This window comes from Chionomys nivalis, chromosome 1, assembly GCF_950005125.1.
Source record: "Chionomys nivalis chromosome 1, mChiNiv1.1, whole genome shotgun sequence".
NCBI lineage: Eukaryota > Metazoa > Chordata > Mammalia > Rodentia > Cricetidae > Chionomys > Chionomys nivalis.
In genome coordinates this window covers 149,967,767-149,984,007 of record NC_080086.1, presented here as the reverse complement: position 1 = coordinate 149,984,007, position 16,241 = coordinate 149,967,767, and the positions used below count along the sequence as shown (strand labels likewise).

The following is a 16,241-nucleotide window of genomic DNA, read 5'->3' as shown; positions in this document are numbered from 1 at the left end:
AGGAAACAAGATCTCCAGTTACTGGTTTAGCTTGAAAATGGACCTAACAGATTTGCTGATGAATAGGACAAGAATATGGGAAGATAGCAGGAGTCTAGGCTGATACTGGAGGTTTTCTACATGGCAGATGGAGTTCTGTCCCCAGAGATGAGAAGTCTTGGTTTCATAGGAAGCTTACAATCCAGGCCAAGGTGACGTATACATTGAGCATCTCAGTGGAAGGCCGAACAGGCAGCAGGTGCAATTGGGCAGGTGAGCCTAGAGTCTTTCTTGTTGCTGTGACAAGTTACCTGGCCAGAGCCACTTAGGAAGGTTTGTTTTAGCTCACAGGTCCAGTGTGGAGAAATCATGGTGTCAGGAGCTTGGGGCTGCTTTGGTCACCTTGCACCCGTAATAAGTAGAAGGAGATGCTGGTGCTCAGCTGGCTCTCTATTTTATTCAGTCCAGGCCCCTAGCCCCTGTGATGGTTCCAATCACACTTGGGGGAAGAGGATGTGTGGAGTCAGCAGAGGAAGGAGGAGATGGACAGAACTAAGGGTGAATCGGGGTGGCTGCCAGCAGTCTTTTATTGAGAACAGATTACACCTTTTTTTTTTTTTAAAAAAAAAATATTTATTTATTTATTTATTTATTTATTATGTATACAATATTCTGTCTGTGTGTATGCCTGCAGGCCAGTGGAGGGGTTGTGAGCCACCATGTGGTTGCTGGGAATTGAACTCAGAACTTTTGGAAGAGCAGGCATTGCTCTTAACCTCTGAGCCATCTCTCCAGCCCCAGACTGCACCTTTTATACTGTATAGTAGCATTTAGAATTAAAACTCGAGACAGGGACACCTAAGCCGGGGCGTGGGGAGGGGTGTGTGGCTTGACTCAGGGGTTGAGGAATCTAACTTTGACCTTGAAAATAGGCAGCAATCACCTGTTAATGGAAGGATCACAACTTCCTCATGCTAGAGATAAGAATGACTGCTTTATCACACAAGAACTTTCTTCAAGCCTCTAGGGAATGGAGACGCTTATCTAGATGCCTGACTGGGGGACGGGGGGGGGGGGGGGGGGGGGGGGGCGGGGCGGGGGTGGTGGACTTCTTCTGGAGCAGACACTGTAGTACACTTTCTTAGACTTACTATATCTGTCCCCCTCTTGACGTCCTGATGTCTTATTCTTTTCCAATTATACTGTACCATTCTGGTCTCTCTATTTATTAGCTGAACTCTTACCTTTAATGGCCTCAGGCTCTGGATCTGAACTGTAGGCATTTCATCCTTGGGGTCAGGTGTGTCTACTAAGTCTCTAACATTCCTGCTCTTGGTGTGATTAGGAGGACACATTGGAATTCTTGATTCCAAGGTGGTGGGTATTTTTTTTTTCCCCAAAGAATTACTTTGTTTAGAGAGGCTACCATTGTGCATTTTTATCCTTTTATCAAAACCCACAAAAAATTTCCCAAAGAAAAAGGCATTAATTTTGAGAATCATTATAATTGGGAGTAAAAAGGTGTTGGAGAAGTGTGGTCTGCAGTGTGGAAATGCTGGAACTGTGTCAAACATTGGTCACAATGGAGTCCACACCAATCAGGAAACTCCTTTGTAGGCATACCCTATTGGGGAATCTAGATCCTGTTAAGTTTATCGTCAGTATTTTTGACACTAATAAATTTAATTTCTGTATATATACTTAGTGTAACAGAGAAAGGAGTTTTTACAGTTGTACAGATGCAAACCAGTATGTGTGGGGTAGCCGTGTGCCACGGCATGTGTGTGTGGAGCCAGAGGACAGCTCATAGGAATCAGTTCTTCTTTCACTATGTAGGTCCCAGAAAACAAACTTGGCTTGTCAGACTTGTTGGAAAGTGTCTTTTCCTGCTGAGTCAGCTTGCTGCCCTCACGAGTAAAAGTATTTAAAAAGCAATTGTAAAAGGTGTGTAAAGTGTTGTGACATCTGGAAAAGTGAAGACTCTCATGCATATGAATGACACACAGGGTCTGCACATTGGGCTAGAGTCAGAGATGGACACCCATGACAGATGGCTTCCAGTCCTAGCAAGCCTAGCACTGACTTCAAGTTCCAGGACCTTAAGTTCAAAGTCAGTATTAGCAGGAATCATCAGCTTAGGATGGGTTACGAATCAGTCTGGGGCCACGCAGAAGAGGAGTGAGGAGCAAGGGTTAGGGCCTGGGCACTTCAAGGTGAAAGCAGCTTGCAGAGCAGAGGGATGCTCAGCAGAGCGGACGGGCAGGTGACACAGCGAGGTGGGAGGGGGCAGGGGATGGTGAGACACACAGCAGGAAAACGGTGAATTGGACATTGGGATGACGGTCACAGGTCTTAGAGGTGACAAATTCTTACTGACATCAGTTTAAAACACTGAAGTTCAAAGTAAATATGCAACTCTTTCCATTGCCTGTAACACAAAAGAGGAAGGCCAGGCAGTGACAGGAAGTTGGGTCAAAGAAAGTAAAGTTATAGTGCAGGCACTAAGATCAATAAATAATAAATGGGCCCTCATGGAACAGAAAAGCTTCTGTAAGGCAAAAGGCACAATCAATCAGACAAAGAGGCAGCCTACAGAATGGGAAAAGATTTTTGCCAATTCCATATCAATAGAGGCCAAATATCCAAAGGCTGTAAAGAACTCAAGAACCCATAAAAACCCAATAAAAATGGGGTGGGAATGGCTTGGTGCCAAAGACCCGCAGATGTCTGTCTGTGGAGTCATGGATGTAGCCTCTGGGGTGTCAGTTAGAGCAGAGACAACAAGGAGGGGGATGGGAGAGAGCAGAAGTCTACAGGGATGGTGTCTGAGAAGCAGAGCAGGGCCCAGCCAGCTTCTGGGATGTTGTCATGTCAGTAATGCCAGGACAGGCCAGGAGATGGCAGTCCACACGAAGTGGGTAACTATAGGCGTTTGATTCTTGTCACCCTGCTAGTGCCCCTAAAACTTACAAGTAAGGAAGTGTGAGCATGACCTCCATCTGCACAGTTCTACTACAGGGTTAGGAAATGGGGTTAGCAATGAGAGACGTTTCACATCGAGTTTCCAGGAAATGTAGACCTAGCCGTCAGGAAGGCCCTCCAGATGTGCCAGATGTAATCACCTATGTTCACATTAATACATTTTCCAAGACAAATGAGCTAGGAGAATCATGGTCCTCTCAGTCTGTGAAGTTGCACCTGGAAGCACTGGGGTAAAGATTTTCTGTGTAAATTTGGCAAAGGTATCCACTCTTCCTAACCATGGCAGTTTGCTCCAGTTACCAGACAACTCCCTCCTGCAACTGAAAAAAGATAATCGGGGGAGGGAGATGGCTCACGCAGTGAAGTGACTGTTTTGCAATCATGATCCCCAGAACCCATCTAAAAAAAATCTGAGCATGGTGGCATGCACTTGGAATCTTAGTGTTAAGGGTATGGAAACAGGCAGATCCCAAGAGCCTGTTGGCCAGCAATCCTTAGCATACTTGGTGAGTTCCAGGTCAGTAAGAGACTGTCTCCAAAACCAAAGTAGACAACTCCGAGGAACAACACCCGAGATTGACCTCCACATACACATAGACTTATGAGCACACTTCACATGCGCGCGCGCCCGCGCGCACACACACACACACACACAATCAGAGCAACATTCAACAGCCATGGTATCTTTCTGAATGTGGTGTGGCATAAAGTACAAAGTACAGTGTCAGCTGAAACAATACTTTAAGAAACGTGGCGTGCTGGGTATAGTGGCACACACCTTTAATCCCATTACTCAGGTCTCAGAGGCAAGCAGATCGCTGTGAATTTGAGGCCAACGTGATCTAGAGAGTTCCAAGACAGCAAAACAGTCAGGGGTACATAAAGACCCAGAGAGAAAGAAAAAGAAAGAAAGAAAGAAAGAAAGAAAGAAAGAAAGAAAGAAAGAAAGAAAGAAAGAAAGAAAGAAGATAAAGGAAGAAAGAAAGAGGGAAGGATAGAAGGAGGGAGGGAGGGGAGAAAGGAAGGAAAGAGAAGAGAGAGGAAGAAGAGGAAGAAGAAAGAAAGAAAGAAAGAAAGAAAGAAAAGAAAAGAAAGAGAGAGAGAGAGAAAGAGAAAGAGGGGCTGGAGAGATGGCTCAGAGGTTAAGAGCATTGCCTGCTCTTCCAAAGGTCCTGAGTTCAATTTCCAGCAACCACATGGTGGCTCATAACCATCTGTAAAGGGATCTGGTGCCCTCTTCTGGCCTGCAGACATACACACAGACAGAATATTGTATACCTAATAAATAAATAAATAAATAAATAAATAAATAAATAAATAAATAAATATTTTTAAAAAAAGAAAGAAAGGAAGAAAAGGGTGGCAAAATAAAGCATTGGTTTTTACTACAGTCCCCCAAAAAAGAAGAATCTCACCGGATGGGTTTGCTTGGTCCTTCTGGGCCATCCAGCTCATATGAGAAAACGCTGTCCCATCTAAAATTCAGGTTCCAGTCAAAAGCTCCCCTTACAATAGGTGCTGCTCTATAATCCAGTGTCATGTCATCGATGACATCAATCACAGGGCACACCACCATTCTGTGGTCCTTAGCAATGGCATGCAGCAAGGGCTCCAGCCAGACTGTATTCACCTCACAGTGGCTATCCAAGAACACCAGGATGTCTCCTGTGAAGGCGAGAGCAGACTAACATTGGTCCTCAACTTAGTAGGTTTTCTGTTGCTTTGATGAAAAACCATGACTAAAAGCAACTTGAAAAGGATTTATTTGGCTTCCACTTCCACTTCCATATCATAGTTCGTCACTGAAGGAAGTCAGGAAAGGAACTCAAGCAGGACAGGGACCTGGATGCAGGGGAGCTGCTTACTGGCTTGTTTCTCATGGTTTGCTCAGCCTGCTCTCCTACAGAACCCATGACCACCACTCAGAGGTCGTGCCATTCACAAGTAAGAAATTAAGAAAATGCTCTACGGGCTTGCCTAACGCCCTCACGGAGGCATTTTCTCAAGTGAGGCTCCCTGGCATTTTCTCAAGTGAGGCTCCCTCCTCTCCGATGACTCCATACTTCTGTAAAGTTGACATAAAACTAGCCAGCATGCGCCCTAGAGGAAATATGTTCAGTCTAAATGCAAGCTGAATGCAATGCGCATTCATTGATTGTTTATGTGAATTGAGGGAAATGAGAAATATATGTTTTATTGTGCCCAAAAAGGTGAGACCCCGTATGCTGTAAGTGTTCTTAGGAGGTTAGAGGATGGCTTGGAGAAAACTCTAGTGGAGCATGTACATCTGAGAAGAGTTTTCATTTTCAAAGATCTTTTCAGGAGACTGGAGAGGTGGCTCAGTTATTGAAGTGCTTGCCTTACAAACCTGAGAGTCTAAGTTCAATCTCTGTTACTTACATTAAAGAAAAAAAAGCAAAACTATCTGGGACTGGTGATCTTTCCTTACAATCCTGGCACTTCGGAGTTGGAAGCAGGTGTACACCCTAAGGTAGGCTAGCCAGGCAGCCAGCCTGCTTTATGAATTCCAAGCCAGTGAGAGAGCCTGCCTCAAACAAACAACCGTGATGGCACCTGAGAAATGATGCCTAATTTTCGCCTCTGGAAATCTCAGCGGGTGCGGTCTGGACTCTAGTTCACACCTGTAACGGGGGGGGGGGGGCAGAGAGGTACAGGAATTTGCCCTTCTTAAGCAGCCATTCCTATTATCCTATGCTTTGCTTTATATGGCTTCAGATCCTGGGATCAGCTGAAGTCTACCATGTCTTCCTTGCAAAAACAGGCGGTGTACCCCTTAGACTGTGAGCCACACGAACCCTTTCCTACTTGGTGACAGCACGAGAAAAGTAATTAACACTCTGGCTCACGGCCTGGGAGAATGTTCATACCTGAAGTAATTAACACTCTGGCTCACGGCCTGGGAGAATGTTCATACCTGAAGCACGGGAGGCGCCGACCATCCTTGATCTAATGAGACCCTCTCTCTTTTTGTTTCTTACTAATTTAATCTTTCCGCGAAAAAGTTCAAGCTGATAGTCCAATTTTTCTTTCAAATCATCTGGAAAAAATATTTGACACTTGACAATTTATAACTGCAACTATAGAAATTCAAACATTGTCATTATGACCAATTTCTTCCTTTCCTTCCATCTTCCTTTTTTCTTTCTTTCTTTTTTTAATTTTTTTTTTTTTATTTTCCGAGACAATGTTTCTTCTTTGGAGCCTATCCTGAAACTTGCTCTATAGATCAGGCTGGCCTGGAACTCACAGAGATGGGCCTGCCTCTGCCTTCCAAGTGCTGGGATTAAAGGCGTATGCCACCACTGCCCGGCACGACCAATTTCTAAAAACCTACTAGTGCACAGATTTTAATGTGGCCCTGTTTAGCCTCCAATACACAAGAAAAATGGTTCATAATCAAACTGTATAGTTTTTTTTTTTTTTTTTTTTGGTTTTTCAAGACAGGGTTTCTCTGTGGTTTTGGAGCCTGTCCTGGAACTAGCTCTGTAGACCAGGCTGGTCTCGAACTCACAGAGATCCGCCTGCCTCTGCCTCCCAAGTGCTGGGATTAAAGGCGTGCGCCACCACCGCCCGGCTAAACTGTATAGTTTTTGTGCTTCTAGTGATATATCTCTGCTTCCCCACATCATTATTAAAATTTACTAAGCTAGGTGGTGAAGGTGCACACCTTAATCCCAGCACTGGGAGGCAGAGGCAGGCGTATTTCCATGAGTTTGAGGCTAGCCTGGTCTACAGAGCAAGTTCCAGGACAGACTCTAAATCTACACAGAGAAACCATGTCTCAAAAAACCAAAATAAATAAATAAATAAAATAAAATTACTACATCATTATTAAAATTTAGTAGAAACACGTGTAGGTTATAAGGCTTTTGGTATAACCTGATTTTACTACTATTACATAAGTTGTACTGTGATTAATTTTGCTTCCAATTTTGCGTGACTTGAAGGTGAATTATCAAAACAAACAAGTTCAAGAGCCACCTACATCCATTCCTTCAAGCTAAGAAAGTCCATTGGGCACTGTCTTGTGGGCATGTTAAGGAAAGAGAGGTTTCAGTTCAAAATTTGTTATATAATTCATGATAAAGTCGTTCTGAATTAAAGTAAGGAATATTTTGATCCTGAGTTCCATAGGAACACAACACTCTGTGTCCTGTGTTTGAGGCTCTACACGAATCCAAGGCTAATGTCAAGGAACGGTAGAGATGACTGGTCTGGCAGCATACTGGGGGCTCTACCACCACTAGTGAACCTCTTGGTCTCCTTTGAAGGGGACTAAAATGCAAGATGTGTATGTAAGCAGGTAATAGAGATCATGAACTGTTCACCAGCTCCAAATGCATAACACCTAGGAGTAGGGACTTGGGAAGTATTAGATCATGAGGATGGAGTCCCCATGAATGGGGCTTATAGGAAGAGGCTCAAGACCTCACTTGATCCAAAGAGGATGGAGCGAAAGAGCATCAATGTAAAAAAGCCAAAAGAACGCTGTTACCAACCTGGTCTTGTTGGCACCCTGGCCTCAGATCAGTGTTTGTTGCTCTAGCCACTTTGCCAAGCTGACAAGAGACCAACGTGTCCCGAGACTCTTGGTGCTGTGCTGGAAGGCTGGCAGACCAGTCACTCCTGGAGCTGCATGCCCAGTGTGGGATTTATGATTTGTAAGAAAGCAGAACTCTGGCCAGCAGGTACACCTGCACCCTGCACCCAGCTTTATTGAGATTTTCTGAGCAGCAAGCTGTAGACATCTCAGCTCTACTGAGCGGATAAGGTAGTTTGGGGGAAGAGAGACTCAGCTAGTAATGACTCCTATGGGAATGTCATGTGATAGGTTCCTGGCCAAATCATATAACTTCCATAGTAACATTAGCTTGGGTCACACCCAGAGCAACCTTGTGTCACTCCCACAGGGCTGCCCTCCTGGAATATCTTTTCTTCTCAACATACCTTTTTCCTGCGGGGCTGTCATGGTAGAGGCTGGTGGATCTCTGTGAGTTCAAGGCCAGCCTAGTCTATAAGAGCTAGTTCTAGGACAGGATCCAAAGCTACAGAAAAACCCTGTCTCAAAAAACCAAAATCCAACAACAAAACAAAACAAAAAACTCAAAAACAAACAAACAAACAAAAAAAACATACCTTTTCCTTTTTAAGTTCATCATAGACTAGCTCCCAGTGGGTTGGGTGACTTTGCAGGTCTGAAACCTACCCAATATTGACATGATTATCAGGGCACTCCTGGCTTGCCTAAGGTTAATAATTAGTTGTAAACAGACAACCAATTTCAAAGCCTAAGCAGGGGTAGCTTGACTTTTGTTCTAATGTCTTCATCCTATCGTAAGAAGCAAGCATAGAGGAATCATTGCTTACTTGCAGTTGGCTCGAGTTCTTTCCTAGGTCATCTCCCTATGTTAAGTCCTGACTTACTCTTCATATTCATCCATCCATATTTTTGAACAAAGTAACTGTTTAAAATGTTCTCATACAGGCCGGGCGGTGGTGGCGCACGCCTTTAATCCTAGCACTCGGGAGGCAGAGGCAGGCGGATCTCTGGGAGTTCGAGGCCAGCCTGGTCTACAAGAGCTAGTTCCAGGACAGGAACCAAAAAAAAAGCTACAGAGAAACTCTGTCTCGAAAAAAATCAAAAAAAAAAATGTTCTCATACAGTTCAGATTGACTTTGAACTGGCTTTGTAGCCAAGGATAACCTTGACCTGATCCTCTACTCCCAGGCCCACCACCACAGCCAGACTATGCATCACGGATTGAATCCCAGGCCTTACACATGCCAGGCAAACACTCCACCAACTGAGCTACATAGCCATAACTTCCCATGTTCTTGTGATTAAATTCCAAAAATTCCCTTCATGAGTAGTCTCTTTTAAACAACTCCAGCTGTATGCCTTTTTCCTAGTCCTTCCAACTGTGCACTCATGCGTAAACTTCCTAAAATGCTGAAGTATCCCATGCTCACCCTGATTTGTCTCATCTTGGGCCTTTAAAGTGCCATTTCTTTCACCTAAAACATGTTTTCTTCCTAGCCATTTGGGCAACCCCAGCCTATCTGTGCCTCTCCCATTTAGATGGCACTTCTTTCTGAAGTGATCCCTAAAGTTGAGGCAACGCCCCTGTGCTGACCTCACGGACATCATGCCAGGCCCTGGGTCAGTCTTTCTCACCATACACAGTGGGTGCAACAGGTATAGCATCTCCCCCAACAGCTCCTAGGGACATCCTCTGTGTGAAACATGCAAGTGTTTCCCCCATGCGTGGAGAATCTCGCTCATGAATGTAGCACTTTGACGGCGGAGGCAAGAGAATCAGGAGTTCAAGGTGGGCCTAGCCTGGGCTACATGTGACCATTTCCTCAAAACAAAATAAATCTCAAGTATCACTCAAGAAGAATGCCACCTTCCAGGTAGATGATTGTCACTGTTTGTCTCACCAATTTCACTCATGTCATCAACCAAAATTATTTCCTCAAGGAAACGGTGTGGGGTGAGGTTCATCACACTAGACACTGTCCGGAGCAAGGTGTTAAATTCCTCATTATAAAAACATATGATGATGCTGGCGGTGGGTAGATAGGCTGGGTAGTGTTTCTGATGACATCTGCAAGAAAAATAGGGAGAGAATTAGTCATCCAAAAGCCTCAAGTGCTCTGTGAGTTCGAGACCAGCCTGGTCTACAGAGCTAGTTCCAGGACAGGCTCCAAAGCCACAGAGAAATCCTGTCTCAAAAAACCAAAAAAAAAAAGAAAAAGAAAAAAAAAAGAAAATGCCAATCCTCACTCTGGCTTTCTTTAGTGAACATTAGAACAGTACATTAAAAAAACAAAAAATTAACAAAATGTCCTTAAATTTTTAAAAATTATTTTCATGTATGTGTATATGTTTATATCTATGTGTGCAGACACATGTATATGCAAGTGCCTGTGGAGACCAGAAGAGGGCGTCAGAGACCCCAGAGCTGGAGTTAGAGGCAGATGTGAGCTACCTGACATGGGGGCTGGGAGTCAAACTCTGGTCCTCTGGAAAAGTAGTAAGCTCTCTTGATTTCTGAGCCATTTCTCCTGTCTGTCCTTAAATTCTTTAATTTTTTTAACCTTTACTTATTTTATCGTGTGGGTGGGTGGGAGTTATATGTGCCTGCCACGGTGGGCACGTGAGGTGGTCGTACAGTTCACAGGAGCCGGTCCTCTCCTTCCACCACGTGAGCTTCAATCTCAGGAGTGCAGATGCTACCTTGCTGACCCCATTAAATTCTTATACTCCTCTCACACTTTGGAATTATTGTCCTCTTTATGATTACTCTTCCTTGACTTCCCATTTTAATAATCTTAGGTCTATTTTAAAGATAATATTAAGCACAGATTGTATCCAAATATTGGCGTCTATTCTAAATATGGTGGTTTAAATTTAAGGAAAGATAACTTCAAAGTAAATTCACTGTGCCGTGTGCTTAGCTTTGCTTTGGGGGTTTTACTGTGATACCTGATGTGACCAAGAATTGTAGTGGAATTGATGGACTGGCAAAAGGGCATATTATTTTTGTGTGCATACAAGTGAAAAACAGGAGTTGAGATCTAGTGTTTTATTGTTTGGAACTAGCATCAGCAAAATAGAAGGGTGACCCAAATACCTCCCAAGACCTACTTAAAAGAAGACAGCTGGAATCTCAAGGAAATGACAGAGTCAGAAGGCTGAGAGCTATCTGGACTGATCTCCATCACTCTTGCAATAGTGATTGGGCTTTTGTTTTTTAGGCATAACTAACCGTATAGCTGTGGCTGGCCCAGAACTTGCTATGTTGATCAGGCTGCCATGACGTCCTGTGTGCTAAGATTAAGGGTATGTAAAACCACACCAGCATTCAAAGATGAATCAGAAGGGCTTTCTTTTTCCTGTCAATTCATTGGCTCATAATGGCACAGAGGCCACTTTGAAGGTAATTAATGGGGGCCATACAAGTGAGGTCAAAAGAATGAAATCACCATTCCCACTGCAATCGTGTAAAAAGGGCAATATTTTCCAGACAGTTCCAGGGCAGTAGGGACTGGGCAGATGAGTCAAACAGGAATTTTGGCGTGAGTACCTGCAGGATAAACATGGGTTGAAAGAGTGTTTATCCTAACCAACATTGTTAGTCCAGTGGGTGGTGGTACAGAAAGTCCAGCTGCTGAGTGGAAGCTGGCACCATGCTCAAAGGAATGGAAACCATGTGAGGTGGCAACCAGGCAAAATCTGGAGTGGTCGGCAAGCATCGCAAGCATACCGTCTGCACCCAGAGCACAGCAACAGAATGTGACGACATCAAACTGAAAACCTTCTGTGTGGCAAAAGAAATTACCATCAGGGTGAAGAGATACCTCCAGATTCAGCAAAACTACTGGCAACATACATCTGACTAGGGATTGAGAGTCAGACTGCTTATTGCTAGAGTCAACAATTAGCAGAGTGTTGAGGCTATAACACAGTAGAGTGCTCATCTAGCCCTGGGTTAGACCTCAGGATCAGGAATATGCAAGACACTGTCTTTTAAAAAAAAAAAACCCAAAAAGCCCTAGCAGACCTTCTTCAAAAGAAAACAAATGGTCAATAGGTGGGGGAGGGAATAGGAGTAGAGGAAGGGGGACTGGGGTTGGTATGTAAAATAAATGAAAACATTAAAAATAAAACTATTCAATGTCACCGGTCATCAGGGAGATGCAAATTAGAACTATGAGATGGATGAGATTCCAACTCACATTATCAAAATAATGAGAACATTGCGGAGGACAACAGAATCCGACAACTCTGCTCTTAGATATCCACTCAGGTGTAAGTCGAGCCTAGATAAGAGATACCTGCCTCTCATACTACTGCAGCATGATTCCTAGTAGTCAAGATATGAAACCACCAAAGCGCCCATCAGAAGAGGAATGAGTTAAGTGTGTGCACGCAGCAGAATGCTATTTAGCTTTAACAACGCAGGCAGGTGAGACGGTTCGTTGGTAGAGGGACATGATGATCTACGTTGATCCCTGGGCTCCACGTAGTCAAAGGAAGAGAGCTTCTGACCTCCACACCAGCCTGTACTATGTGCATATGTATATGTGAACACACATGCAAATTAAATAGATACAGTTTTTAAGATAGGAAATTCAGTTATGTATCACAATAAAGATAGACCCAGAGAAACCCTGTCTCAAAAAACCAAAATAAATAAAAAGATAGGCCTAGAACAGCTGGAGTGAAAATAACACAGGAGGGAGAATTAGTCTTCTCCAGAGATATGCACACAAAATAGTTATCCAACGTCAACTGGCCAGTCATATATATATATATATCCACATATATGTGGCGCGCAACTCCGCCAGCAGAGAAGACGACCACAACAGGATTCTTCTTGGACCGTACTTTATTGGAGCGCAGAAGACTGAAGTTCAGATGGAGGCGAAAAGACCCCGAGCCCGACCGTACGGGGGAATATATACAGCGCCTGGTCCGCCTGTGACGTGTCGTTGCTTGACTGGCTCGGCCCACACTGAGGCAATCCTGTGAGCAAGTGATAGGTGGGAATCAAACCACTCTTGGGCCAGAGGCGAGTGTGCACAGAAGTTGTTTACCAACTAGAGACAATTAGCAAATGGCGGCAGTGGGCTTAGTGCCAGACCCTGAGAACATGGCGGTGCCGTGGCGCGCTACACATATATGTGTATACACACGCTAAAACACTAAACAGGTCCATCAGAGTACTGCTGGAGATGATGCTTGGCCATTATTGGACAAATCACATATTTCCATCAGTTGAAACTTCTAGTGGGACTTGACAACTCAGGTATGTAGAAGAGCAAGGTGGTTAGTGAAGGGAAATGGTTGGAGGCCACACAGAAGAGCCAGGGTGGGAATCCCAGAGTTCCATTACATAGCACTATATATATGTAATGTGTGTGTGTGTGTGTGTGTGTGTGTGTATGCATATAAAAACCACGTGGGGTTGGATGACCATTTTGGGTGCGTATCTCTTGGTAAGACTAATTCTGTCATTCTCTTGGTAGTTGTTAGTTGCCTTTAGTTCTTACCTAGGGATAAAGCCAGTTTTAATTTCTTCTCTCCATGGTGACACGCCCCGTGCCATTGTTCAGGTCTTGTTTAAGCAGGCATATTTCGACTTTGTTTTTCCTATCGAGTGATTATGTGATGGAAGAAAGGAACCAAGGCAGTTACACTATTTTAGATAAGATTTAGGAGGACATAGTAGCATGGGGAGAAATTCACAATTTACTGGAATTAAAATATCAATCTTTGTGGTAGTTAAATCTTAACTTGATTTAAAGATTGTCCTTCAAGTTAAATTAATACCATGTTTATAGTTTAAGGAAATTTAAATTTATTCTTTTTGTGTGGGGGGGAGGGAAGAGAGACGTACAGTTGAGGTTAACCTTGAACTTCTGACTCTCCTGCCTCCACCCCAACCCTGAGATTACAGGCAATCACCACCATTCTTGGTTTATGTGGTGCCGGGAATAAACCCTGGGCCGTGTATTTGCCAAACACTCCAATTGAACTGCATCTCCAGCCCAAGTTTGTTTTCTTTTGTCATGATTCAGTTACACTCTGCTATTGCGTGCAATCACTCTATCTGTTGAGTGTGCCCTATCATGAGTGGTTGTGGCTTCACTTGCTTGTGTTGCACACATATCACACAATATGGCCCGTTTTCCAATTTCCTGGAATGGCATTACTAGAGAGTGTATGTTTGCTTAGCTTGAACATTTTTCTTTCAGCTAATGGGAATTGATAATCTTTTCTAGGAAATGATTAGAACCTAAATAATATTTAAGAGGCATCAACGAACAAGATACTGAACAGATGAACCTCGAGAACATTGTGCTAAATGAAATAAGCCAGTACCCCAAAAGCCAAATTCTGTATGCTTTTACTGTTTTGAGGTCTCTGGGTGGTAAAGTTCATAGACTCTAAGTGGACTGGGGAGAGGGGAATGCAAGTTTCACTTCAGGCAGTGCTGTGGTTGCTCACGACTCTCCGTGCTTAATGTTGCTGAACTGTCCACTAGAAAATTGTTAACATGGCAACTTTATATTCATTTTACCACAATTAACATAAACGCAGATAACAGAAGACACGAGAATGAAGCAGACTAGGAAGGAAAAGATAGGCGGACATCCAAAGCAGTTTCTGTTGGGAATTAATGCTTTGGCCAGGAGCCCTCACTGGTGACTGAGTAAAAACCCTCAAGAGATTTACTTAACACTTCAAAACCTCTAGAACATGTTCTGCCAAGGGGGAAAGTGGTCTCCACACCATTAGACATCAGAATCTTGACCTTGTCTGACTTAAAGTCACAAGAACAGGAATCTATACTACAAGATTTCTAATATGCTAAAATTGAAGCTTGGTTAGTGGGGAAACATACATTTTATCCCTGGAATCTGGCACCTCTCTCCTGATGCCCAGTCTTCTGCTGATAACAGCATTAAGTCCATATTGTTTAAATTCTTTGTAAAATTCTGGGGCTGAAAAGTCAATCGTATCTGCAAGAAAAAGGTAGTTTGTGTCACAAAAATAAAAGCTTACTGCTGGCCCACTGACACAAGTAACAAGAGCAACCATATCCTGAATTTTTCTGAAACAGTCATTTTCCGGACTCTCAACTACCCACAGATGAGGTTAAAGGTGGAAGCCCAGAGCTTTGCATAACCCAAAGCAGACTTCTTAGTAAATGTTGTCATTAATTCTAGATGGAAGACACTCAGCCCTATCCGAGCTGCATCAATCGCTTTCCTGTTGTGTTAAATATCCTGACAAAAGCATCTTAAGAAGTGAGGGGTTGTTTTGATAGACAGTTCTAGAAGTCCATCATAGAGGGAAAGGCACTGCAGCAAGCCCCTAGCAGAGGGCAGTACATTCAACTTGCTTACTTTCCCCTTTTTATTATGCGGTCCAGGGAATGCTCTCCCCCCCTGCCCCTCTCTCTCTCTCTCTCTCTCTCTCTCTCACACACACACACACTTCGTAAATGCCACACAGAGGTTATAGAAGCCTTCTGCTGAAACACAAGTAGTCACAAGTCATCATCAGCAACCTCCAAGATAAACTCATTCCCTAACCAAAGACAGAGCTGGGGAAAGGGGTAGCCTAGTGACAAAAACAAAACAAAACAAAAAAACCTTCCAAAACTTGCCCTGAGACCTTTCACCTCACCCTCACCCTAAGGAAGCAAGTAACAATATCCATCTTGCCCCACCTGGTGGTGTCAGCCTAATCTGCCTCTGGTCAGATCGCCCTCCAGGGTAGTGTAGGGAGAATGTAGGGGAGGAGCTTCAGGGCCTCTCTGGGTGAAAACTGGTGATGCTGAGTCTCCCTGATGTATTGTCAGTGGAATGTGAATCTCCAGCCTCCCATGACAAGGAGGTAGAGCCAGGTAGCTTTCTATTTCCCTTCGCCTCTCAGGAGACCCAGTGGGGAGCTAAATGTCCACTTTGGTCCGGCAGCAGTGAGGACCAGAATAGTTGATACTCTGTTTCTCTTTGAACCTGGTGGCAGTGAGGACTAATGGACAGTTGAACCTTTTAACTCTGGTGTCAGTGGGGCACAAGGAGGGGAGGAATGGCAGAACTAGCTGACACTGTGCCCAGTGATAAGGTTGTGAAAGTCAGTGCTCCGTTTAAGTGGAAACCAAGAGACTTGAATTGTTTTTTGTTTTGTTTTGTTTTGTTTTTCGAGACAGGGTTTCTCTGTAGCTTTGGAGTCTGTCCTGGAACTGCTCTTGTAGACCAGGCTGGCCTTGAACTCACAGAGATCCGCCTGCCTCTGCCTCCCAAGTGCTGGGATTAAAGGCGTGTGCCACCACCGCCCGGCAAGAGAGAGACTTGAATTCTTATACCTCCTGTTTACCACGCGATGGTGTGCACATAGCGCTATAGGCAGATGGGACAGGGAGGGGCTTCTGGAATGGAGGGTGGCCGGACACACATACTTACCTGTTCTTCTAATAGAGGACAGAAAGGACCAGTAGAAGCATTCCTACATCCTATACTGTATGACACACTTATACTCAATATTGCAGAAGGGAGGGATCAGCACTGATATATTACTAGCTTAGCACATAAACACTTTTTAGGGCCGGTTGGTTCTAAGGTAATTATGCCCTAGGCCAAATGTTTCTGGAGGAGTACAAGATACCGGTAACAACCAAGTATATCCATTGTTTTCTTGAGCCTAGACATCCATAGAATGAGGGAAGAAGGAAAGAGGTGAT

General features: G+C 44.0%; 1 protein-coding gene across 1 annotated transcript in view; it reads right to left on the bottom strand.

Annotated features, from left to right (window-relative positions):
• Positions 1–16,241, bottom strand: part of Galntl5 (polypeptide N-acetylgalactosaminyltransferase like 5) — a 35,708-nt gene that overhangs the window by 17,625 nt on the left and 1,842 nt on the right. Inside the window, exons 2-5 of the mRNA XM_057789083.1 lie at positions 14,397–14,514; positions 9,424–9,590; positions 5,897–6,019; positions 4,377–4,626 (exon numbers count right to left, since the gene is read on the bottom strand). Coding sequence (XP_057645066.1) covers positions 4,377–4,626; positions 5,897–6,019; positions 9,424–9,590; positions 14,397–14,514 — 658 coding nt within the window. The remainder of the gene's footprint in view (positions 1–4,376; positions 4,627–5,896; positions 6,020–9,423; positions 9,591–14,396; positions 14,515–16,241) is intronic.